At 41.3% G+C, this 25,357-nt stretch overlaps 1 protein-coding gene across 2 annotated transcripts; it reads left to right on the top strand.

The window, feature by feature from the left end:
- The first annotated feature begins 7,010 nt into the window (after positions 1-7,010).
- TMEM183A (transmembrane protein 183A) lies at positions 7,011-24,240 on the top strand. 2 transcript variants are annotated; one of them, XM_089514236.1, is made up of 8 exons: positions 7,011-7,246; positions 8,612-8,701; positions 13,599-13,751; positions 14,716-14,875; positions 17,067-17,247; positions 21,969-22,043; positions 23,241-23,396; positions 23,954-24,240. In XM_089514236.1, the coding sequence occupies exons 1-8, from the start codon at positions 7,129-7,131 to the stop codon at positions 24,134-24,136; spliced, it is 1,116 nt and encodes a 371-aa protein (XP_089370362.1). In that variant the 5' UTR covers positions 7,011-7,128; the 3' UTR covers positions 24,137-24,240. The 2 variants fall into 2 exon arrangements, with proteins under 2 accessions (XP_089370362.1, XP_089370364.1); XM_089514238.1 differs by lacking the exon at positions 7,011-7,246 and adding an exon at positions 7,527-7,683.
- Positions 24,241-25,357: the final 1,117 nt, after the last annotated feature.

Genomic DNA, 25,357 nt, shown 5'->3' with positions numbered 1-25,357 from the left:
CTTCTCAGCCTCGCGCGAAGCCACGCCCCTACCTCTCTGCCTGTCTATATAGCCTGAAATACGTGGCCACGCCCCCTTCATTCCTCTGGGCTCTTTGGGGTAATCATCCGGGGTCCAAGGTTTTTCTTCTCCCTTGGCCCCGCCCCTAAGCCCCTCTAGGAATCTCTAGGTCCTCCGTGGCACCTCTATGGTAAACATCTGGCAGACCTTGGCCAAAGGACGCTGGAGGACCTACAAATGTTACCCTGGAGGTTCCCAGAGAGAGCTTACTAATCGAATCCGCAAATCACCTTCCTTCCAACAGTGTTGCCTGGAGGCCACAGGGCCACATCTTTTATTTTTAACAATCACATGCATTTCAGCCACTGCTCTTTTAAATCCATTAAATATCTCCTAAATACAGATTTCCTGCAAATCATGCCCTTTGAAGGGGCAGGGGCCATGCTTTCATTTGGAGGGTTCCTAGTATTACCAGCCAAAAGACACAGTGGGTCTATCTCGTTTTTCAGTTTAACTCTTCATGAAAGGGGCTCCAAGATGGAAAGGGGGCATGGGACCATTGGGAGCAGAAGGTTATGAGGAAATTCAACAGACAAGTCAAAGAAACTGAAGTCAAAGGCTTTCATGGCCAGCATCCATAGTTTTTTGTGGGCTTTTCAGGCTATGTGGCCATGTTCTAGGAGAGTTTATTCCTGACATTTCGCCTGCATCTGTGGCTGGCATCTTCAGAGAATGCTTGCCACAGAGGCTAGAACTTGGCCACATAGCCCCAAAAACCCACAAAAAATGGATTGGATCATAGAATCCTAGAGTTGGAAGAGACCCCAAGGGCATCCAGTCCAACCCCATTCTGCCATGCAGGAACTCTCAATCAAACCATCCCCAATAGATGGCGATTCAGCCTCTGTTTAAAGACCTCTAAGGAAGGAGACTCCACCACACTCCAGGGGAGTGTGTTCCACTGTCAAACAGCCCTGACTGTCAGGAAGTTCCTCCTAATGTTGAGGTGGAATCTCTTTTCCTGGAGCTTGCATCCATTGTTCCGGGTCCTAGTCTCTGGAGCAGCAGAAAACAAGCTTGCTCCCTCCTCAATATGACATCATTTCAAACATTTAAACAGAGCTATCATATCACCTCTTAACCTTCTCTTCTCCAGGCTAAACATCCCCAGCTCCCTAAGGCATTCCTCATAGGGCTTCATGGTTTCCAGACCCTTCTCCATTTTAGTCGCCCTCCTTTGGACATGCTCCAGTTTTTCAACATCCTTTTAAAACTGTGGTGCCCAGAATCTGGAAAAACACCTAAATCAAGCCATGACTGTTTTAGTCCAGCCAAATTGATGCTTTGAAAAAGCTTGCAAGCAAGGACATAAGTGCAGCAACATCCCTCGCTTGTGCTCTCCATCTGCTGCTGCTGAGAGAAACACTGTCGTCTGTGATACTGGAGGTGATGTATATCCATTATGAATACTAATTGTATGGAAAGACCCATTTCTCCTATGCAGATTTTCTGAGAGTTCACATGGGAAGTCTCTTCAACTGCAGTCCAAAAAAAAAAAAACCAACGTAGGAGAAAATAGAACTGACTTCTTAAAGGTCTCTATTAGGACTGCACATTGCAATGTAATTCTATATTGAAGAGATGGTGGTGAGACAGAGATAAAAAAAAATCCTAGGGGCTATATATTTGTATAAATAGCATTAATTTATTAGCTACATAAAAATCTAAAAGCTCACTGTTCTCAGATGTTACCAATTATTACACAAAAGCCTGGCTGCAGAAGGACTACCTGCTGCTACAAAAGTGGCATCTGTCCAGGCTTTTACTATTCTGCCTGTGACACATGACTTCTAGCTGTACTTGAAAGGGGGATGACAGGTCTAAATTATTAGCCAGTGCCAACTTCCATAAATACACATTTAATACATTATGCTGTATGAAATAGCAGGCTATAATTTAACATCAAGGCAGGAGGAAGGTGAAATATGAGAGGAAGCCTGTTAATGTCACACAAAATATGATAAACTTAGTGACTAAGATTATGAAAAGAATTTCCCAGATTTGTTTTTTAAAAATCTGGTTGAGTGCATCTAAGCTCGCAACAAGTATATTGTGCACTTCGGTTGGCCAATAAAGATATCACAGATAGATTTTTGTTTCTATGCTTTAAATCACAAATAGAGAAAAATGATATTTCCAGTAACAAAATATTAATCTTTTAGAAGTCAAAAGACTGTAAACCATCCAGTTCTGTGGGTCATTTTAAATTTTTTTTCCAAGAAATGGATAAACAATTCAAAAGAACATGCCCATCCCAAACATCAAGGAACTTCCAAAACCAAATGTACTTCTGTGATTATTTCCTCATAGAAGGTAACTGCTATGGGACAACTCCAAAATATATTCATTAAGAAACCATTAGCAGTATTACATCTCCAATAGTTTACTAATTTAGAAAGCCCTTTCTTCAACATATGTTGCTTTATAAGACGTAGCCAAAAATCTATAGCCATACTAGTTATAGATGTTAAAACCAATGGCCACTGATTAGTCAGAACTGAATATTCAAGTTCTCTATTCCATTCTTGCTGCCTCGTGTCATATTTATAGATAACAGAAATTTATATATAAATATAGAAGGCAGTAGCAGACAGCAGATTAAGGGGTTGCAGAGGGCAATGCTATACCAATTCCAGAAGCAGGGCTCCAACTGGAGGAAAACCGTGAAGTGAGGAGGCTCAGCAAGCTGCCCAGGGATGGCAGCATGGCCAGCAAGCTAAGAAATCAAGAGGAGATGCTGATGAAAGAGTTTGACCTCAAGCAAGAACAAATTTGTGATGCCTAAGAATGCAGTGGCTCAAGTAGTTAAGATGCTGACTCTATTGATTGCAAGATCAGCAGGTTGGCTGTTGGAGGCCCAGTTGTTGCATGATGGGGTGAGCTCCTGTCGCTAGTCCCTGCTTCTGCCAACCTAGCAGTTCGAAAACATGCAAATGCAAGTAGATAAATAGGTAACACTTCTCAGTGGGAAGATAACAGCTTTCAGTGTAGTCATGCTGGCCACATGACCACCAGAGTAGCCCTCGGACAACACTGGCTCTTAGGCTTAGAAATGGAGATGAGCACCACCCCCTACAGTCGTTTCATGTCAAGGGACTACCTTTATCTTTACCTTTAAGAAGGCATACTGTATTTATACTGTAAAATCTATCTAGGGGCAGAATTCAGGATTAGAGTGGATTTTCCAGGGATGAAGAATGGGAAAGGAAGTTGGGAATAGTCAAACAAATGCCCTTAGACAAAGGAATATTGTTCCCAGATTTCTTGGATTTCTGTTTACTTGTAAACAAAAGATTTATCACCCACAATCACACTCGTAAGTGAATAGATTATTCAGATTTCTGTCTTGATCGATCTCTCCTTGGCTACGCACTCTTGCACTACCCCCTGCTAAGCTATCTGCATCCCCAAATATGGTCCCAGATTTCCTTATATGGTATTATTTAGTTATGTATCTATTTACGGTAATTATACCGCACCCTTCAACCCTAAAGGCTCTCAGAGCAGGTTACAATTATTATTATTTTTAAATAGACAGTTCCCTGCCCTCAGGCTTACAATCTTAAAAAGACATGATACAAAAGGAGAAGGGAATGGTGGTGGGGAAGGGGATCAGGTCCAGCAGTTCTTCTCTTCTCTCCCTCTGAGGCCTGCACCAAGGCAGATGGATTGGATGGAGGGCTCTTTTGCTTAATCTAGGGCAGGCCCGATGGAGATGGGCCTGCATCTCTCCCTCCATGGCTGGATGGCACCAGATGGACTGAAGGGAGGGCTCTGCTTCTTAGAAGGCACTTGGAAGGCAGAGGTCCAAGTAGCAGTAAAACCAGCAGGCTCCTAGCTATGTTGTGTGAGTGTTGTACACCTTCAAGTTATTTCTTCCAACTTATGGTGACCCTAAAGTGACCTTATCATGGGGATTTCTTGGCAAAATTTGTTCAGAGGGGGTTTGCCATTGCCTTCCTCAGAGGCTGAGATTGTGTGACTTGCCCAAAGTCACTCAATTGGTTTCCATGACTGAGTAGAGATTCAAACCATGGTTTCTAGAGTCATAGTCCAACACTCAAACCACTACACCTACACTGGTTCCAGTGCTCTTTCATAGGCTTTCTCATTCCTGTAGCAACGTACTGCAGTACTGCATAGTGATCAACAAAAGGTTCCATCTAGAATTTAGGGCCAGAACAGACAGACAGCTGACCCCCCAACAAGCTGGGTACCCCATACTATCTTAGCTTGAGAGGAACAACTACCTAAAAGAGTCTAAAGGACAGTTGGGCAGTTTAATGATTACAGCATAGCATGGCCAAGCAATCCGAACTAGAGATGGAGAGGAACAATGGGATTGTGAAAGATTAACCAGAACTGTGGGAACTTGCCAGGAAGGCAGGAAGATAGGAATTAGTCAATGAACTAGTTCTGGAAATTAAGAAATGTTAAAATGTAACTTGAAGAAAGGATGTTGTTAAAACTATGCTTGCATTTTTGAGTGTATAAAAGGTTTGAAGAAAGACAATTGGGTGTGACAGTCTTGGAATTGTCATCTAGGCAGCTGTCACCCCGTACGGTAAATAAAGGTGTGCTTATTTTGAGCTACAGTTGGACTCTTGACTCTCTTTGTTGCTGGGTGCTCCAAGGACCCTTCCGGCATAGGTTGGGAGGGCTTGCACCCTCCCCCTTCAAGCTGAGAACAACATTGTCTTAACAAAATTTAGCCCTGTGGTTCTAACACTGTCATATTTTTCTTTCTCCTCTATGATGTTTAACACCTTTACACAATGAAGAAGCCAGTGGAACTTCTAAAGTTTGTATCATGTGTTTTGTGCATATTGGTTAGCCCACTAAAGGTACTGATGTTCTGTGGATTTTGGGTATTGTTGTACTTTCAGGTACACAGAGTTTAACCAAGACTTAGGTGGGGACAGAGCTTGGAAAAGTTGTTTTTGGGATTACAAGTTGAAGAATCCATTGACAATGCTGGTTGGGAGATTTGGGGAATTGCCCCCTGGGCAAGTCATACTCTCTTAGGTGGCGCCTTAATGGTAAACAATGAATGAACAAATCTTGCCAAGAAAACCATGCAACAAGTTAACCATAGTGTCGCCATAAGTCAGAAATAAAAGGGGATCCGTATATTAACGTCCAATCCTCCTCCTAAGAAGCTCAGGGCAGTGTAAAGGGTATCTCCCTTTATCCTCTTAATAATCCTGTTAAATGAGGTAGGCTGAGAATGGTTCACTCAAGGTAGGAGTTAAGCACAGATTTGGTCTTGTGCCTCCTTCTGCCCATAAGGCTTATCTATAGCACCACTCCTGGTTTATTGAGTAAGACGACTTGTGGTGCATCTGTGTTGTAGAAATAATGCAGTCTTACAACACTTTAAAAACCTGGCTCCATCCTACAGTATCCTGGGATATACAGCAATAGCAGTAGCAATAGCATTTACATTTCTATACTGTTTCATAGTGAACTCTGCACTCTCTACATGGTTTACAGTTTCTAAGCTAATTGCCCCCAACAAGCTGGGTACTCATTTGACTGTGAAATGATGGAAGGCTGAGTCAACCTTTGAACGCTGGGCCAAACTTATAACATTGTGCCTGCGGCACCGGCATTTAATCACTGTGCCACCAGGGCTCCAGAATAACATTTTGAAGAGTACAAGCCCACTTTGGTAGAGAAAGCTACACTTGTCCCTCCACATTTATTGATTTGACTTTTGCAGGATTATTCACAGATTTTATTAATATGTTCTCTCGAGGACCATCTAGGTCCTCCAGTGCAACTATATGGTCAACTATAACGAAAAGCCACACTGAAAGACCTAGATTCCTAGAGAGAACACTCCACTACACATCTGTAGTTCCTCCAGTGCAATTCTGTGGCCAGTGACTGGCAGATGTTGACCACAGAGAGATTCCTAGAGAGGTGTTATATCAGGTAAAAATAAAGTGCTTTTGTTGTGATTTTTCCACATTCACGGGGGTCTTGTGCCCCTAACCCCAGCAAATGTGGAGGGATGAGTGTACCTTACAAAACCACAAATCCCAAGATTTCATTGACTGGAGCCATCACACTTAAAACAGTGTGAAACTACATTATTTGTACAATGTAGAGGCGTCCATTTCAGTCATCCGTCCGGGAGAGATTTCAAGATGTCCTCCTTTCCGAGCATGACTAAGAGAATAGGCTGGCCCAGCTCCACCAGGGCTAGCCTGAAGAAGCAGAGCCCTCCCTCCAGTCCATCTGCTTTGGTCCAGGCCTCAGAGGGAGAGAAGAATGCTGGACCTGATCCCCTTCCCCCTCACCATTCCCTTCTCCTTTTGTGTCGTGTCTTTTAGATTGTAAGCCTGAGGGCAGGGAACCATCTATTATCCCCTCTGTTGTAAGAACCAGGATTCCCAGTGATTGGGCGGCATATAAATAAATCCTATTATTATCATCATCATCATCATCATCATCATCATCATCATCATCATCATCATCATCATCCTTGGACGCACCTGCATTGCACAAATAGTAGGGTTTGCACACCGCTTTGGCTGCCCTGGCTGCAAGTCCCAGAATGCAACAGGTGGCAGCCAGTGCAGTTAAAGGCTGCGTCCACACTGGAGAAATAACCCGGTTTGGCACTTGTCTGGCTCAAGGCTATGGAATTCTGGGAGTTGGGGTTTGTTGTGGGGTCCAGAGCGGCCCACAACAAACTCCGACTCCCAGAATTCCATAGCCTTGAGCCAAACAAGTGCCAAACCGGGTTATTTCTCCAGTGTGGACGCAGCCAAAGTGAAATAAGAATGTAGTGCGGTGCTCTAGGAAGATCCAAGGTAAAGACACCTTGGCGGCCATTTTGAGTCTGACTGAGCCACTAGGGATGACGTCACTCGCCTCCATTGGAGCCAGCTGAGCGCGTCCACCAATCAGAGTGCAGACTTCTGCCTCTCGCGAGAGTTGGGGCAGCGCGAGGTGGTGGGGGGCGCCACCGGCAGGAGCCGGGATGGACAGAGGCCTCGGCGGGGCTGCTCCGAGGGGCTCCGTGGCTGCGGCTGCGCCGGCGCCGCTACCGCCAATGAAATGGCGCCCCGAGAGCGGCCGGTAGCGGCGCCTCCTCCTCCTGCCGCCGCCGCCATGCGCAAGCGAGGGCCCCGGAAAAGGCTCAAGTTCCGGGCGGAGGACGTCTGCCTGGAGCGCGGTGCGTAGTCAGGGCCTCCATTCTCAGCCTTCCGTCCGGGAGGGATCCCCCCAAAACGCCCTCCATTTTGAGAAACAGGGAAGTCCTCCACTTCAGTCTTCCGTCCGGGAGAAATGGCAAGATGTCCTCCTTTCCGAGCATGGCTAAGAACGGAGTCCTCCTTTTCCCGGACGTGCCCTTCATTTATTCTAATAAAAGAACCGTTTTATCTCTGAGCCGCCTTGGGAGAGGCGGCATACAAACCAAATCATGTCTGTGTGTATTCAGTTGAGGGATTCCAGTATGTCCTCCATTTGCAGCGTGACTCAGAAGCGCGAACTTACATTTATCCGAGTGATTTTTATAAGCTTTTATTTGGGCCATTTTCCTTGAATGTCCTACATTTTGTGGCACCTTGTCCTCCTCGGCGGTGAAGGCATCTGGTCGCCTCGCCTTCAGTAAGTCACACTCTCTCAGCCTCAGAGGAAAGCAGCAACAAAAACCCATCTCTGAACAGATTTTGGCATGACAGAATAGGGAGATCAGACACGTCCTCCTTTTCCAGAACCTGTCCTCCGTTTCGACCTTCGGTCCAAGAGGAATTTCAGAGCTAAAGCACAAATTTGTATCTATGGCGGGTTACAGACCGCCAGAAAGTACTCGACGAGCGTGTACTAGGGTTAGGAAGGGGCAGTGCTTCCGCACCCCCCTAACCCTAGTATGCGCTCCGTGCGCACAAAATGGCATCGGCCGTTCCACACGGCCGACGCCATGATTACGTCACAACCGCGCCGCCTCCACACGAGGCGGCACAGTTGTGACATATTGAGGCCACGCCATGGCGCATAGTACACCTTTTCTCCGGCCTTGGAAGGAGCGCGATTTCCGCGCTCGTTCCTCGGAGCGTCCGGGAGACGTGCAGTGTGGCAGCTGCAGCTCCCGGACGCTGCAAGCGGCAGCGGCAGGAGAGCGCCGCTTCTCAGCAGTATGTAACCCGCCTATATGAGTGCTTTTAGCTTCTATTTTCTGCCAAGGAGGGATTTCAAAGTGTCCTCCATTTTAAGCATGACTAAGAAGTGAGTGTTTTTAGCTTTTATGTTCTGCCCAGGAGGCATTCCACAACATCATGCGTTTATATTTCTTTTAGTGTTCCGAGCTTTTCTTCGGCCATGTCCTCCATTTTTCTTGAACGTCCTCCATTTTGAGCAGGACTAAGAAGCATGAATTTGTATAATTCTATGAGAGTTTTGAGCTCTTATAGGTGGTTAAGGGCCTCCATTTTTTCTGGAAGGGCCCCCATTTGGCAGTGCCTAGTGCCTTGCCTTCCTTTGGGGATCCGCTTCCCCATCTGACAGCTCTTCTAAAGCTCTTGCTTTCTCCCTGCAGTGACTGTGGCCGACTACGCCAACTCGGATCCCGCCGTGGTGAAATCTGGGCGCGTGAAGAAGGCCGTAGCAAACGCGGTGCAGCAGGAAGGTGAGCCTGGACTCTGGGGCCCTCTTTGGGCGCAAAGACAGGGCCACTGGGGCAGCAGAAGCTCTCCATGTTTACATTGTTAGTTTGTTCGTTGTCATTATTGTGTACCTTCAAGACATTTCCAACTTCTGGTGACTTACTGGTCTTTTAAATCAGTGGTCCCCAATGTCGCCTGCTGGGGTTTGGGGCTTCAACTCCCAGAAGCCGCAGACACCTTGGCCAGTCATCAGGATTTCTGGGAGCTGAAATGAAAAACATCTGGAAGACCAAAATTTGGGAATCATTGTTTTAAATGTAAGCCACTTTGAGTCTCAATTAGGAGGGAAGAAAGTGGAACACAGTCCTCCCTCCTTTCTCGCAGTCTTCGCACTCATGTCCCTTGCTCATGCGCGAGGAATGAATGAAGGGAGTATGAGTGCCCGAGGCCAATGGGGCTTGAATTTAGGCGAAACTCTGTTTTCGCGAGGGGGTCTGGAATGGGTCCCTCTTGAAAAAGGAGGGGCGCTTATATAAATAAATATGCTGTTGTGTGTCTTTGAACCATTTCCAACTTGTGGCAACTGATTGTTCTTTTAAATGTAAGTCGCATTGAGTCCAATGAGGGGAAGGAAGCAGGATGTAAATAATGTTGTTCTGTGTCTTCAAGTCATTTCTGACTTACTCTGTGACTTATTCTTTTAAATGTAAGCAGTTCTGAGTCCATATGGTGGAGAGCAGTGTATAAATAAATGTTGTTGTTGTTGTTTAGTCTCTTCAAGTCATTTCAGACTTATGGCAACCCTAAAGTGAAATTACCAGGGGGTTTTCTTGGCAAGTTTCTTCTCACAAGAGGTTTGCCATTGCCATCCTCTGAATCTGAGAGAGTGAGATCTGCCCAGAGGAACCCAGTGGGTTTCCATGGTCAAGGCAGGATTCAAACCTTGTTCTTCAGATTAGTAGTATTTAGTTAGTTAGTTAGTTATGAAAACCAGTGTGGTGTAGTGGTTTGAATGTTGGGTTACAACTCTTGAAATCAGGGTTCAATTCCCAAGCATAAAACCCACTAGATGATCTTGGTCAAGTCACTCTTTCAGCCCTGGAGGACAGCAATGGCAAACCCACTCTGAAGAAACTGGTCAAAAAATACCTCTATGATAGGCCTTTCGGTCTCCATAAGTCAAAAAGGCACCCAATATATTTATTTATATTCCACTTTCCCCCACAAAATTGGGATTCAAAGTGGCTTGCAATTATAAATAAACAATACAGTTACATACAAAAGTAAACATTAAAATAGAATTAAATTGTTACAGTATTGTCAAACTATTACAGTAAAATCCAGAGCAACAGTAGCAGATAGCATTAAATAAATTTTTACACATTGTTTTCATGGCAAAGATTTTATTTTATTTTATTTTTGATTTAAAACATTATGTCTTGAAGCATTTTTTTCAAATAACATATAAGTGGGATACAATTACTGTTGCCCAGAGATTCTCATGCCTTTTTTCCTTAACACAAACCACTGCTGTATAAGAAAACAAAACATGCCACGTCAAAGAGTGATGTGGGTGAAGCCAGTTTATAATGGTTCCTGGACTAGTGCCAGTTTGTGAGCCATTAGCTGCCAGTCCCTGGAGAGTCTCCAAGAGAGAGAGAGAAATCATTGTAGGCAATGAGAACAAATATGATACAGATATACTAGTACACTGGGAAAAGAAAAATGTAAGTCCTCCACATCAGATAGATTAGGAAACACTGGTCTAAACACTACTTACTGTATGTTTAGTTCTCTGCATTTTGATGTTTTATAATGACTTACTCTTATACCACATGTCATCTCAGCTCTGTCCATTTTGTACAGGTCATACTTGCATAGAATAATAATAGTTATTGTCTTAGATATTTCAGTGGCTGAACATTTTTTACATAGTTTGGGTTTTTTATGGTGTCTCAAACACCACTAGGATTGAAGTTCCTCCAGAGTACAGTGTACAAGAGGGAGAGAAGCTATTAACATTGCTGTGCCAGGCAGTCTGTGTTTTAAGTATCTTTGCCTTGATATTTTGTTTGTTCGAGTGGAATTGATTTGAAGGAGGGTCTGTAAATAGAGATGCACCTCTCAGGTTCTAATATCTGCTCGATCATGGGCTGGAGGGGGTTGTTAGTAAGAACAAGGACTAACTTGAAATGTGAGTTAATTAAGCATCATTTCCATACATAAAACAGATTGTTGCGACAGATCTCTGATTTGAGATTAGAGCAAAATGGAAAGAGCTACAACTCTGAAATAATGTTTTATGCAACAGCTGTTGCTACTTCCACCTTGGCATCCACTACATTGCCTCACTTTAAAAACAAAATGCAGATTTGAAGTCGAAGGCTTTCACGGCTGGCATCCGTTGTTTTTTGTGGGTTTTTCAGGTGAAGAGGCCATATTCTAGAAGAGTTTTGACATTTCACCCGCAGCTGTGGCTGGCATCTTCAGAGAATTCTCTGAAGATGCCAACCACAGCTGCTGGAGAAACATCAGAACTCTTCTAGAACACAGCCTCATAGCCCAAAAATCTATAAAAATACAGATTTTCTCCTACTTATGTTTTGTTGGCTTTCCTTTCCATTTCTCTGGAACTGCAAACAACTAGAATGGAATTGTCTTAGAGTGAAAGAACACTTCATTGTCCTCATTCTCTAAATCTGGGATTAGATATGACTTTTCCCTTTTGTAAGGAGAGAAGCTTCCTTTCCCAGCAATATGTAGCTTTGAATTTTAACTATTTTAGAATAGATGTAGATTTCCTACATCCAAAGTTTAATATCCTTATAAGGCATTGCCTTTTTGACAATAGCAACATATCTTTTTTATCTAGGAATTAAATTGGCTTGTTTTAATTTTTTAATTAGTGTAATACTCATAATACTGTGTGGTACAAAGCACAGTTGTCCCTCCCGATTCGTGGGGGATCCGTTCCAGACTCCGCTGCAAATCCAGAAAAATGCAAATATTGGAGTCCCCATTGGTTACAACGGTGGTGCGCTCAGGCATGTGTGCCATTTTATCCCACTTGCCATGCGCAAAGGAACAAGACCACGGACTCCAAGTCTGCAAACAGGGAGGGACGAGTGTACACCTTATCTCTATTTTCATACCATTGTGTAATAGTGGAATTTTTGTGTCAGTACTCAACACCTTTATGTAGAACATCAATAGGATGCATACCCCAGAGCTGAAATATCAAAATACTAGGCCACAATGTTGATTGTATCAAAGAAGATGTTGAGAAACTGGAACGTGTCCAAAGGAGGGCAAATAAAATGGTGAAGGGTCTGGAAACCATGTTCTATAAGGAACGACTAAGGGAGTTGGGGATGTTTAGCTTGGAGAAGAGAAGGTTAAGGAGTGATATGATAGCCCTGTTTAAATACCTGAACGGATGTCATATTGAGGAGGGAACTAGCTTGTTTTCTGCTGCTCCAGAGACTAGGACCTGGAACAATGGATGCACGTTGCAGGAAAAGAGATTCCACCTCAACATTAGGAGGAACTTCCTGACAGTAAGGGCTGTTCGACAGTGGAACACACTTCTTTGGAGTGAAGTAGAGTTTCCTTCCTTAGAGGTCTTTAAACAGAGGCTGGATGGCCATCTGTCGGGGGTTGGACTGGATAGCCTTGTGGTCTCTTCCAACTCTATGATTCTAAGAGTTGTTTACAGCATTGCCCCTGCAAATATGTAGGTAGTCACATTCTGAAGAAGCGAGTAAGGCCGCACCAAGATTTTTGTTTCCAGCCAACATATGAAAAGTACAGAGAATCCCAGAAGCACCTCCATTGCCGAGAAGATACCATGTCACTTGTGTTGACTGGTATTTCAAGAAAGAAGATATGTTAAGAGGCAATAGTATTTGGGCTGTCCTGCCAGTAGAAGACATATACATGTCTTTTGTTCTAGAAGTTGATAAAGAATGTGTGTGTTTGAGTAGAGAGTAAAAATGTCTGTGCACTCATAATGCAGCGAGGGAAATAGGGAAACTTTAGAAAATCCTGTTGTAGGGAAACTAAGCTGTTAGAACCATATTGTCAAATTTTTTAAATTTGTTATACCGATCATTCTATATGAGGGATACAGGTGCTTGCTTGCCTTCTGCCTGCTTTTTGGTTGTTACTTTGCTTGTTCACAGTGTTCCAGTAACAATAACAACAAAAGGCACAACTGGCACAATTCCCCTGTGTGGTTTAAATTCTAAATTGCTATATCCCTTAATGTTGAGTTCTCAGTCTTTTTCATCTCCTTTTCTTCTGGTATTGTGCAGTACTAATTGTTGTTTCCTGCCCATAGGATTTCATAGAATCATAGAGTTGGAAGAGACCGCATGTAGCTTTTCCTATGTCTTGGCTCCTCATCACTCACTGATTCAAGATTGTGCTTTTCAGAGTACTGGTCTCTTTTCCTATTTAGTCCAGCCAGAATGTTTATTGGCCAGTCTTCCTAATATTCTCTATCACCCCCTGCACTGAAAAGCTCCCTGATTAGCCCCTTCTTGTCTCAAATTCCTTATCATCTCTGCCCTTTTCTTCAAATCCCATACTAAAAATGTCTTGTCTTTAGTCCATTGCCTACTCTGCACCCTTCCTTCAGACTCATTGTCTTAGATTGCACATATTCTAAGACGGCTTACCAGTCCTTGGCCTTTTTGACAGGGGGCATGGTCTTAGAGAAACCAGCCTGCAAATGTTTGGTTAAATGAACATTTCAGAACTACCAGCACAATGCAATATAAATGACAGATATATGGATATAAATAATATTTAAAGCCACTTCTTTTTTTCTCCCTTTTACTGCTTTGGCAATTGGATTATTATATTGAACATGATCATATCCATTTACCAACTCAAGACAGTGTGTCTTTGTGTTTCTAGCAAAATCATTCTGTGGTTTGGAAGCATCTTGTGTACCTACTGATGAAGTATTATCAGTGACAGAGTCCTGTGGCAGTAGTGATGAAGTGGATTCTAAGGATTCCATTAATGATAGAATATCATCTAGAAAAAAGAAGAGCAAGAGGTGTAAAGGTAAGAATTGTGATAAATTTGATCATTGCTAGGGTTTCTCCTGTGATCATTCTCATATTTCAAACTCATTGCTTCTTGGTTGTGTCCTGTTAGTGAATTATATAACTTTTAAGACGTGTGCCACTTTTGCCCTTCTGGAGATTGTTGTACTGAAGCTCCCATCAACCCCAACAACATAGCCAGTGGGGGGAAATGGTGAGAGTTGCATTCCCAGCAGTATCTGGAAAGCTGCAAGCCACCCCAATAGCTCAACATACTTTTTTTTTACATTTATTTATAGGCATACAAACTTATTTGTTTTCTTAGTACTCTCTGACAAGATAGTCAAGTTCTGAATAACTATTTATAAGCCACTCTGGGAGCCTTTAGGACTGAAGAGTGGGGTATAAATACCATAAATAAATAAATAAGTACAAAGTGTGTGGGTTTTTTTCTTCCTAAACATTCTTTGCTCTGTTGCAAGAAAACCTTGAAGCCTACTCCAGCATTCTGGTCTCATTTCATAATGTGATAATATAGCTGTAATATTTTTAATATTGCTGTAATAGGTAACATTTCACTATAATTTTAACTGTGTCAAAACCAGTCAAAAGACTTGGGCCTGATTATAGTTCCACTAAAGTTGGATGTGGGGATTATGCTGCCCTCTAGATGTTGTTCAACTCAACCCTCAGCATTCCTTTCATGCTTATGTGCCTTCAAGTTGCCTGTCAACTTATGGACATTCCATAAATTTTATAGGGTTTTCTTAAGCAAGGAATATTCAGAATTGATTTTGCCAGTTCTAAAATATAGCCTACAGCAGTCCTCACCAATGGCTATATTGGCTAAAGATACTAGGAGGTGCTCTCTAAAACATCTGGAAAGGCATATGATTTTCACCCCTGCAACAAAGTCATGCTGATTTTTCATTAGTCTAGATGATATGGTAACTGTCAGTGATGCACTGTTTCATTTTATTCAGAAAACTCTGATGATGTGGTAGGCAAAGAATACCCTATTGATATTTGGTTGATGCTGGCATCCTACATACGTCCAGAAGACACTGTGAATTTTTCTCTAATTTGTAAAAGAGCCTGGACTGTCACTTGCACTGCTGCCTTTTGGACCAGACTTTATAGAAGGTATGGCAAACTATATTATTTTTTATTTATTTATTATATCCCTTTCTTTTTCCACTTTGGGACTCAAGGAAGCTTATGACTATTCAACCAAACCATAGTTAAAAAGTAACAGCATTCAAAGGTTTAAAAGCATTTAAACCCCCATAAAATTTGAAAACCATTAAAACAATGGCAAATGCACGTTGTACAAGCCTGTTTTCTCCCTGTTTCTGAAAGGGCTGCCAGAATAAAAAGGTTTTTTAACCTACTTGTGGAAAGATAGTGAACAGGTTGCTTGTCTAGCCTCTTTGAGATTGGAGTTCCAGAGCCTGGGAGCAACCACTGAGAAGGTCCTCTCCTTCATTCCCATGAAAATGTCTGTGGGTGGAAGGACAGAGAACAAGGCCTCCCCAGAAAATCTCAAAACACAGGCAGGTTCATAGGGGAGGGTTTAGTCCTTCAAATAACCTGGACATGAACCATTATATGTCACCGCTATCACCTTTAATTTTGCCCCAAAGATAGCAGGGTTGTTGCAGCAAATGAGTTGTGTGCTCCCTGTAGCCAGCCCCAGTTAACAATTTGGCTGCAGCTTTTTGGAGCAGCTGAAGTTTCAAAACATTTTTCAAAAGAAGACCAGCAGAGAGCAGATAACAGCAATCCAAACAGGATATAACAAAGGCGCGTTACAGACGGGCCTAAGAGGAGCCATCCTTGCACCGCGATTACGCGCGAGGGGCGGCGCTTCCGGACGCGCCTTGCCCCTCGCGCGTAACCGATACGTCAAGATAGTGGTGCCCTATACAGATGGGCGCCGCCATCTTGACATAGCGGACGCTCTGCATCCGCACGTCCCGACCCAGAAGAAACGTCGCGAGTGCGCGCTTTGGCACTTGCGATGTCTCTTCCGGGTTGCCGGAAGGAGCGCGATTTTCATGCTCCTTTTTTGCAGCGTGGAGGAGTCACGCGGTTTGGCTGCTGCGACTCCTCCATGCTGCAATCGGCAGCGGCCTGAGACCACCCCTTTTGGGCGGTCTGTAACGGGCCAAAGTCATGTGTCTTTATTGATGTTGTTCAATAGGACCAATGTGTATTATTCTGGTACAGTTTATGGGGTCCTGCTCAGTTTAACACTTCTGTATGAAGTAGTTGCTGTATTTATGGTGACTTTGAGTTCTGAAATGCACTGATATGATAAAATGGGATTTTCAGCATCTTTTAGATTTCCCACGTAAGCCTGATTAACCTTACATATTCCGCTTACCCTGAGGCCTGGCCATTCACCAACGGGGCAACACAGACTAACATGTAAATCACTTTCCCCCAACCAAGGATCACACAGTATATATACCCCACACATCTCCATGCCACCATTCTCTGAAGATGCCAGCCACAGATACAGGCAAAAAGTCAAGAATAAACTCAGAACACGGCCGCAGAGCCCGAAAAGCCTACCAAAAAACTACTGATTAACCTAATTTGATTAGAACAACACCAAATGCATATCAAAATATGCATGATTTAACTGTACCATGGTGTTCTGTGTCCATGAAGGTATAAAGATGCAACTATATTATTTTCAAAAAGAATTTTGTGTTCAATTTTATTTATATTCAGCTTTTTCATGTAATTGTAATGATCATTCTTAGGTTGTTGGGATTGTTTATATTTTGGCTACCCCATCAATTGATGAATAATACTGCAAAAGAAGCCATGGCAGCTTCTACATGAAAGATGATTTGTGTTTTTATCTGATAGTATAATAGAATATTTGGAAGCGAGCGCAAGATTGCTTGAAGTGATACAATCTTAATACAGATGAAACCTGCCTTCCCTCACTAGCTAGTGTACATGGGTTCTTCCACCTGCCCCATCACCTAATTTCAAAAGAGCAATTGCTTTGTTCTAATATAAGTTTCCCTGAATTTACTTTTATTAGGGGAAGGAGTCAAGATGTCATGGTTTTTTCCCTTTCAACATTATCTTAGTACCGCAGTCCATAGAGGTCTGACATTAATACTAACAACATGCACATTATTGTCTGTGCCTGTCCTGCTGTGGAACAGTCAGTTGGTTCTAGGCTTGGCACATGTGTGGACATGCAGAACCTAAAGTAAATTAGGAAAAGGCAAGGGCAAACTCAAACACTGGCTTGATCTTTATGTGAAGTTTAGTATTTATTTTAAATGAGTTTTTATTGATTTCCTCCAAGGCACTACAATAGGAATGCTATCCTCCCGATCCGTTTACAGCCAGAGTCAATGGAAAAGATGTACTGCCTTCGTGCATGTGTAATTCGGTCTTTATACCATATGTACAGACCTTTTGTTTCTCGTATAGCCAGAAATCCAGCTATTCCAGAGATTACTCCAAGCACTCTAAAAAATTCAAAAGTAAGTAACAGAATTTGACAAGTAGTGTTTGTATTCAGCAGTGTCCATATATTCTTGTTAAGGTAGGGCAGTGCCTGTGAACAGGCCTGCTTTTGATCATGTTTGAATATATTCTTGTCTTTACTGGGAATAATAATAATAATAATAATAATAATAATAATAATTTGTTTTATTTATATACCGCTATTCCAAAGATCATAGCAGTGAACAGCAAGTAAGCTAATTAGCAAGTAAGCTAATTTGCCCCCAACAGTCTGGGTACTCATTTTAGCGACCTCGGAAGGATGCAAGTCGAGCTTGGGCCCTTTTGCTGGTCTTGAACTCGCAACCTTGTGGTTTTGAGTGAATGGCTGAAGTACAGGCATTTAACCACTGCACCACTTTTGTGAGTCTGTACTTGTTATTGCCATACTTCTGTTTTGTTAGGGAGTTTTAATCTATAAATGATATTTGACAAAATTGAAATCAGAATATTTGGGATGTTTCCCTTTTTTGTATAAACACAAATTTGTGACATAGTTTCTTTCTGGAAAGTCTATCAGCAATGTATTGCATGACTAATACCTCTCCAAGTAGCTTACATTCCCATCAAATGTTTTCCTGTGGCAGGATGTTGTAGGGTTAGCCAATTTCCTATCCCAGTAGAGAGGGAAGAATTGGCATCTTGGATTCTTGTTCACATCACAACGGCTTTGGTGTCCACAGTGAATGCTGCTAACATTATACATACCTTATGTGTAAATAATTATCTGTAAAAGGAAATTGAATGTCAGAAGTCTACTGCAGTGACAGTTATGGTTTAGTTCTGTTACATTCTAAAAGCACAGAAATCTGCAATCATTCTTGTTTTTGTTGCAGTTTGGCATTACTAAAGTGCAAGCCATGCCTTTGTGTGTACAGCAGTGTCTTGGTGCACTGTGCAGCCATAGAGCCTCTTTGCTTGGATTTTGGTTTTCCTCATTTATCATCTTCTCTCATTAATGGGAGATAACTATATACCTTGAGCATATGAGGCAGGGATAATTTATCCTTTTGATTAATGAATCCAGCTTTTCCTATTTAATTTCCCTTTCTCTTTCTCAGTGTAGTTTCTGTGGGACACTGGAGCCATTGTGGTGTCAGCAGACGTTTGTCCTTAAAGACACCCCCACTGTTGGGAGCAGCAGGCCACATGGTATACATCTGAAGGGTAGGACAGCTGACATGTGGATGACATCCTTTGCCCATTAGGAGGTACTCATATGTTTAAATTAATTTCCTCCATGTAACTAATATTCAAAGCTGGTTGGGAGTAGTATTATGTATTACTCTCAAACTCCAAGTGTGTTTCTGTCATGAAAAAACACAAGTTTGTATGAAAGCATCTTGTAGCTTCCTACCTGAACTTAATTACTTAATTTGGGTTTGTGTCCCTTATAAAACCTGTTTAGAATAAATGTATTACTATTGAAGGCCCTTGGCTGCACAGTACATAAGACCGAAAGAAAGGCTGTGCTATCAGCAGCTGATGTGAGCAATATCATAGCTGCTTCTGCTCAACAGAAGAATTTAAGTGGTAATTTCACAGTAGATCTGTTATTGCCTTGGAACCTATTATGTTCTTCATGGAGGTAGGTTTTAATTAATTCTAGTGATGATAAACAGTAGGAGTGGCAGCTCTTACAGTAGATGTGAAGGTTAGCATAGCTTGTACTCTGCTAATGTAAACTTTTGGCCATACAGAATGTTTATCCCTTTATCCTAGATACACTACATAATTCCTCACCCTCTTTACCTCTTACTAAACTGAATATATTGTATTTTTAATTAATTGTAACTGAGTTGAGGACAGCAAAAAAGGTCATTCAAATAACACCATAGTGCTAGAGTTTCATTTCCTATTAGTGTGTTCAGAACAGGAAGTCCACAAACATTGGTGTTTCTTATATCCCATTTCATAAGTTGATATGAAGAGTTTGCATCTGTGTGTAGATGCTTAGAAAGAGTTCTGCTGAGAACCAAACTTGCCAATTTACAGATAAATACAGATATAACTCAGTTAACAAAGTGGATGTACTTCTGGGCTTTACATCTTTTACGAAAGTTTTGGTACTAGAGGCAGAAATAACATGGAAGGAATAGGGACAGGTTCCTACATCCAAAAGAAGAAAGGAGCAGGTCAAAATGTTTCAGCAAATGTTTTATTCAAAACTAACATTATGCACATGAAAAACTAAACAACCAGGCCTTGCATAAGTAACCAAATATATTTTGAAAACTACTTGAAAGCTTCTTCTAAAATACATGTCAGGATGTCCTAGCTACATTTGAAAAACTCCTACAAATATTTAAGGAAACTTCCTTCATGAAAACTTTTTTTTCAAATTTTATTCTTGTAGAAAAATAAGATATATTAAAATAAAAATACAGTAGAGTCTCGATTATCCGACAAAAACGGGTGGGCTGATAGTCGGATAGCCGAAGATGTTGGATAATCCAGAGGGTCCAAGAAAAGCCTTGAAATCCCTATGAATTGCAAACGTATTCAAGTTTTCTTGCAGTAACAGTAAAAGTAACATTACAGTAACAACATTGTAATGTATAAACAGTTCAAGTCCTCTGAAAATTTAAAGAAATCACTGATCCATTTCTGCTTTCCCGACGATTGCTGTTTCTTCACAGCCAAGTCTCGCCATCTTTGGAGCATCATAATGTCAACCCCCATAGCTTCTTGTTGTTCGATGTACTTCATTTCGATTTCTAGAGGCCTAACCCCATTGCCATGCGATGTTAGGGGTTCAACAGATGATGCTTGCTCATCAATTTCTATTTCATCACCATCGCTATTGACAAGAACGATAATTTCTTCATCAGTAATTTCATACTGATCATCTTCGTTCATCCAGCTGTCAACCTCTTGCGAAGACACGTCCTCACACCTAGAGCTACAGTGTACTAAGGGTAGAATGATTTCTTTGTCTTCATCTGTGCTTTCCATAATTTCATCTTCTTCTTTTTCGCATAGCAACTTATCCCATGATCTGACAATTGTTGAGCCCTAACGTCACTCCAAGCCCTTGCAACCCAATAAGCAACATCCTTTAGATTGATGCAGTTCAATCGTTCAATCATGTCTTGCCCTTCTTCACTTTCTTCTATCAGTGTCGACAGTAGCTTCCTGCGATAGTTCCTTTTTAGTGTTTCCAAAATGCCCTGATCCATCGGTTGGCATATGGCAGTGACATTAGGTGGCAGAAACATAGCCTTAATGTTCCCATCTTGAAACTCCTCTGCATCAGGTTGCATCGGGGCATTGTCTAGCAACAAAATTGCTTTTCTGGAGCAGTCATTGTCTTTCAAAAAATTCTCAGTGGAAGGAATGAATTCCTTAAAAAAACAGTCATTGAAAAATTCTCTGGTCATCCATGCACTTTTTTTATTGTTCTATTTCACTGGAAGAGTGTTCTTTGAAACATTTTTAAAGGCTCTTGGGTTTTTGGACTTCTCAGTCACTGCGAGGTCTATTTTGAGGGTTGCAGAAGCACTGCTGCATGCTAAAATTGTCAGCCTTTCTTTACTACGCTTATAGCCTGAGGTTGCTGCTTCAGTTCTGGCTGCAAGACTCTTACTGGGTAACAGTTTGTAATTGAGGCCAGACTCATCACAATTCAATATCTGATCGTCTGTTAGGCTTTCAGTTTCAATAAAGTCTAGAAATTTTTTCTTGAATGCCTCCATTTCCTGAAAATCTGAAGACAGTTTCTCTCCACAAACACATAACTGACGGATTCTATAACGTTTCTTCCACCTGTCGAGCCAACCAATGCTGGCTGTAAAATCCCCTTCATCAAATTCCTTTCTAAAATGCAATACCTTTTACTGTAAAATAGGCACACCTTTGTCTCTGAATTGCAGAAACCAAACATACAAAGCTTCACTGACCTTTACATAGCGACACTTTTTCATGGTTTTCCTCTCTTTCATTGCACCATCAGTAACTCTGGAGGAACATCATTTTTCCATCTCCAATTGGTTCCTTCTCCAGTCTCCTACAGTTACCCTTCCAACACCATAATCATCTCCTACTCTCTGCACCATCTCTCCATTGTCCAGTCTCTTGATTGCCTCAAGTTTCTGCTCCATTGATACAACAACCTTCTTCCTTTTCATTGCAATGTTGGGGGCATGTTTGGGGGCCTGGCTGTGCCCGTCGCCTTCCCCGTTGCCATGCATTGGCCCTTGTTTTGGGGCCTGGAGGTACTCGCCCTGCTCGCTGCCACTGCTGCCGTATTTGGGCCATGTTTTGAGGTGAGGCTTCACTTGCTCTTCTCTCCTTGGCCATCACGACCGCTATGTTTGGGGGGGGTCTGGGCGTGCGGAAAGCCTACAGCCACGCCCCCCCAAGCAGCCGCAACATCTCATAATCCGGAATGTCGGATGACCGAAGGACAGATAATCGAGACTCTACTATAAAATGGCTTTAATGTACAAACCAGTGCCACTCTTCTATTAATTTTTCTAATGCTGACCTTTCAGGGCTCTATTGTATGGCTGGTTTTGTATCATGTCTGATTTAAATTTTGCATGGAATGAGTAGGGCAGAGGCATATTAAGGAATTAGCACATATTAAAAATACTGCATATCATGATACATGGACAGCTCTAATTAAGTTAATCATACTTTACTGAGATGATTTATGTTTAAGGCTTCATATCACGAGTATTTTTCTTGCGTGTTTCAGTGTCTGCTTTTCTGGTCGAAAAAGGTTGACCAGCAGTCTTCACTGTGGGAATTCAGCTTCAAATTACAAAGGCAGGTATGAAAATTAAATACTTATTGATATTAATGCAGCAACATTTCAGAATGGTTGGTGTTTTTATATCCTATGTTTCTATCAGTATGTACACAGAACCAGTTGCATAAAAGAAGAGAATAAACCCATTATTTTAAAACTGCAGTACCGAAAAAGAAAAAGCTATTTTGAACTGGTAAAATAAAACCTTCCGGTAATTGCTGTTTTAGCTACTTCATTAGTTTGAAGAAGTGGTTGAAATCATTTAACAAATGAAAATAGTTCTGTGTCAGAGAGGGCTTGTATAGAGGATCTCTGTGTGATTAATTATGCCTGTGAAGAGGTTGTTAATAGTCTACTGATTTTTGTACTACTTTTGTCTTTTTTCTTCTGTTGTAATGTTAGACCAAGATGGGCAAATGTCAGCATATTTGGTGGTTATTCTAATCTCCATATAGTGGATTGTTGGTTGGAGCTATTATTGTGCCACGACAAAACCTTAAACCCTCCTTCCTCTTGTAGATGGTCAATTTTTGAGTAACATAGCTATACAAACATCAGCTTCATCCTGTGAGAGAGCAATGCCCTCCCCCCCCCCAAAAAAAAAACAATCCCCATAAAACTGAAATGGGTATTATATCTTTGACTTTCCAGAACATGAAACAGTCAACAGAACTGATAGAATTTGCATAGGATACGTCATTGTGAGGATGGAATTATATATGAAACCTGTTCAGTATCTTGAACCTTCAAAATATAGTTTTATTTCCTTCATGAACAAAATTCGTAGTTAAAGGGTTTATGAAACTTGTTTAAAATTAGTATGACTGTTGAGTAGTAAATTAATCTTCCTTAGACTTATTGGTTACCAGTGTTGACCATCTCTGAATTAGAAAATGCTTATCAATCTAATATCATGCCATGGCAAAAACTAGTGCTTGGAATTCAGACACTGGAATAAAATATTTCCCTTTAGCTTCTATTGCCAATTCTTTACATACTATGCTTTCAAACATTCAAGACATTTCTACATAGCAGGGAATAAGTAAGTGAGTTCTAGCCCATCATCATCCTTCAAAGTCAGTCTTACAAATTCTCCTTCTATGGCACACACCCACTTTATCCCCAAATTTGAGTCTGCAGGAAAAATCTTCAATTGTGAAAGCTGGTAAAGATGGAATCAGTTTTCAATAAACTAAATGAAACTGTGTTTCTTTTAAGTCTCCAAAGTTCAAGAATAGCTGTTCGAAACGTCTCCAACCACCCCTCCGATATGAAGATGTCCACATGAACCCTGACCAAGACTGCTGCCTATTGCAGATCACTACCCTCAATTTTATATATATTCCTATAGTGATGGGCATGACCATTACCTTGGTAAGTGCTACCAGTTATATCTCCCTCTTTAAAACTATCCACAATAATTTTATATCAGTCTTGCTAGAATAGAAATCATAGCCATTGTATATAAAGATCAGGACTAGCTCATGACTTCTAAACTTCATGGATAGAGTATAATCACTGCATCTACTTCTCAAGCTGAAATAAGGGAGGTTCTTGTTACTGCTGAAAACTGATGGTAAAAAAGACTATTGATATGTAGAGCCTAAAATTTTAGATTGTCTAAAAGCTGCATTAGTTGATGATTGAGTGATCCTGATTTCAAGACTCTAATAAGCACTGGACACAATTTTTTTGTGTTCTTTAGATGTTAAATGAATTTTAAGGTAAAGTTTTATCTTCTGGTAAAATTATGTGAAAAGTTAATCTTGTAAAGTATCTTATCGGAAAAAATATTTCCAAGTTCAGCTCTTGTAAAAGAAACACAACAGTTTTTTTAAAACATCTGATAGGACTAAGAGATGGTAACTTATGCATTCTAGTGAAATAGTATATTAATCTTAAGAGAATCTCTGATTTTGTTTCTTTGGCAGTTCACAATAAATGTAAGCACGGATATGAGGCATCACAGAGTGAAAATGGTATTCCATGATTCTCCAATTTGGAGTGGCAAGAAACCAAGATTTGACCATGGAGTGCAAGTTGTAATGGACCCTGTACACAGTGTGCGTCTTTTCGATTGGTGGCATCCACAGTTCCCATCTTCACACATCTAAAAAAATCCTTAGTAATGTACATCCTATGAACTGGAAAAAACTCAAGGAAGTTTAATTTTATTTGTAGTATATTCTATACGATCGTCATAAATGACTAAACTTAATAGTCCAGTCTATGCTTATATTTGATCACACATATGAAGAAAACTGTTGTAATGAAATTACATAAACATTTCTGTAAGTCGTCATATGATCTGGAAAAAAAACTCAGCTAGTTTTTTTCTGTTGCTAATGAAAGTTGTCGTTCATTCTTGTCTAAAAGTCAGGTGAATGGAGCTAGAAGCATTAAAAGTTCTGTTACTGTTCGTATGGGCAAGTGAAATTGATAGCTGAAAGATTCTTTGAAGTATTCCCATACTCTGCTATTCTAGTTCCATGTAAGAAAACTCCATATAATGTAGGCTTAATTTCTTCCCAAATCATGTACTTACAGAAGAACATATTCACTTTCTGGCATTATGGATACAGCTCACTAACTGTCTCTGGGGAGAAATGTGAAGTAGTCCTCAGAACTAAACCTATAAATCTATTGAAATCTGCCTATTTCACAGGTTGTAATTAGTGATTTCCGACCACTGAGCAATGATGCCAGTTGGCAGCTTAATCTTGTTTCCCAGCAGAATCAAACTTCAACCAAACAGCTGTCATTTGTTAAAAGAACCTGCCCTGTTGGGGAACGGAGTATGCCAAGAAGAAGTTTCCCAGCACAATCACTGCAGGGGAGGGGGGGCAAGGTTACATCCACTTTCTCCTCCCAGCTAGCCTGAAGAACTATGCTGAGAAAGAGGGGAAGCTTTAGCTGTCTTCCCATCTCTATAGTACTGGACAATGTTGCTGGAGTAGAAGGGAAGCTAAAGCTTCTCTTTTGTCCAGTATTTATAGTAGCTTCTCTGGGTGAAGAGAAGCTTTAACCATGTCTCCTTGCCAAATAGCCTACTCATTCACATTGGGATGGGAGTGAAACTAACACTTCTTACACCCCAGTGCTTCCTTGTGCATATGTATGTGTACAGTTGTCCCAGTCATCCACCAAACACCTGACACCTTCCTTACGTCAGTTGCTAATTAAAACTTTATTTGGGCCTGCATGTACTTGCTATATAACTGTTGCTTTTTTATTATTCTTTATTGAATTTTAATTCCATTTGTACATCAATATCTAATTTCCATAAATTAATTCTTAGTATTGGAAACTTTTAAAAAATCGGCTAATTTCTTGCG

Source organism: Sceloporus occidentalis, unplaced genomic scaffold (genome assembly GCF_023333645.1).
Source record: "Sceloporus occidentalis isolate IW3139 unplaced genomic scaffold, rSceOcc1.0.p SCAF_3, whole genome shotgun sequence".
In the NCBI taxonomy this organism is placed as follows: Eukaryota; Metazoa; Chordata; class Lepidosauria; order Squamata; family Phrynosomatidae; genus Sceloporus; species Sceloporus occidentalis.
This window is presented reverse-complemented; position numbering and strand designations above follow the sequence as displayed.

Excerpts from the sequence above, each read along its gene's own strand:
- TMEM183A (XM_089514236.1), top strand. The coding sequence starts at position 7,129 with ATGGCGCCCCGAGAGCGGCCGGTAGCGGCGCCTCCTCCTCCTGCCGCC. Across the intron at positions 8,702-13,598 it reads AAACGCGGTGCAGCAGGAAG|CAAAATCATTCTGTGGTTTG; the intron begins GTGAGCCTGGAC and ends TTGTGTTTCTAG. Across the intron at positions 17,248-21,968 it reads GCACTCTAAAAAATTCAAAA|TGTCTGCTTTTCTGGTCGAA; the intron begins GTAAGTAACAGA and ends TGCGTGTTTCAG.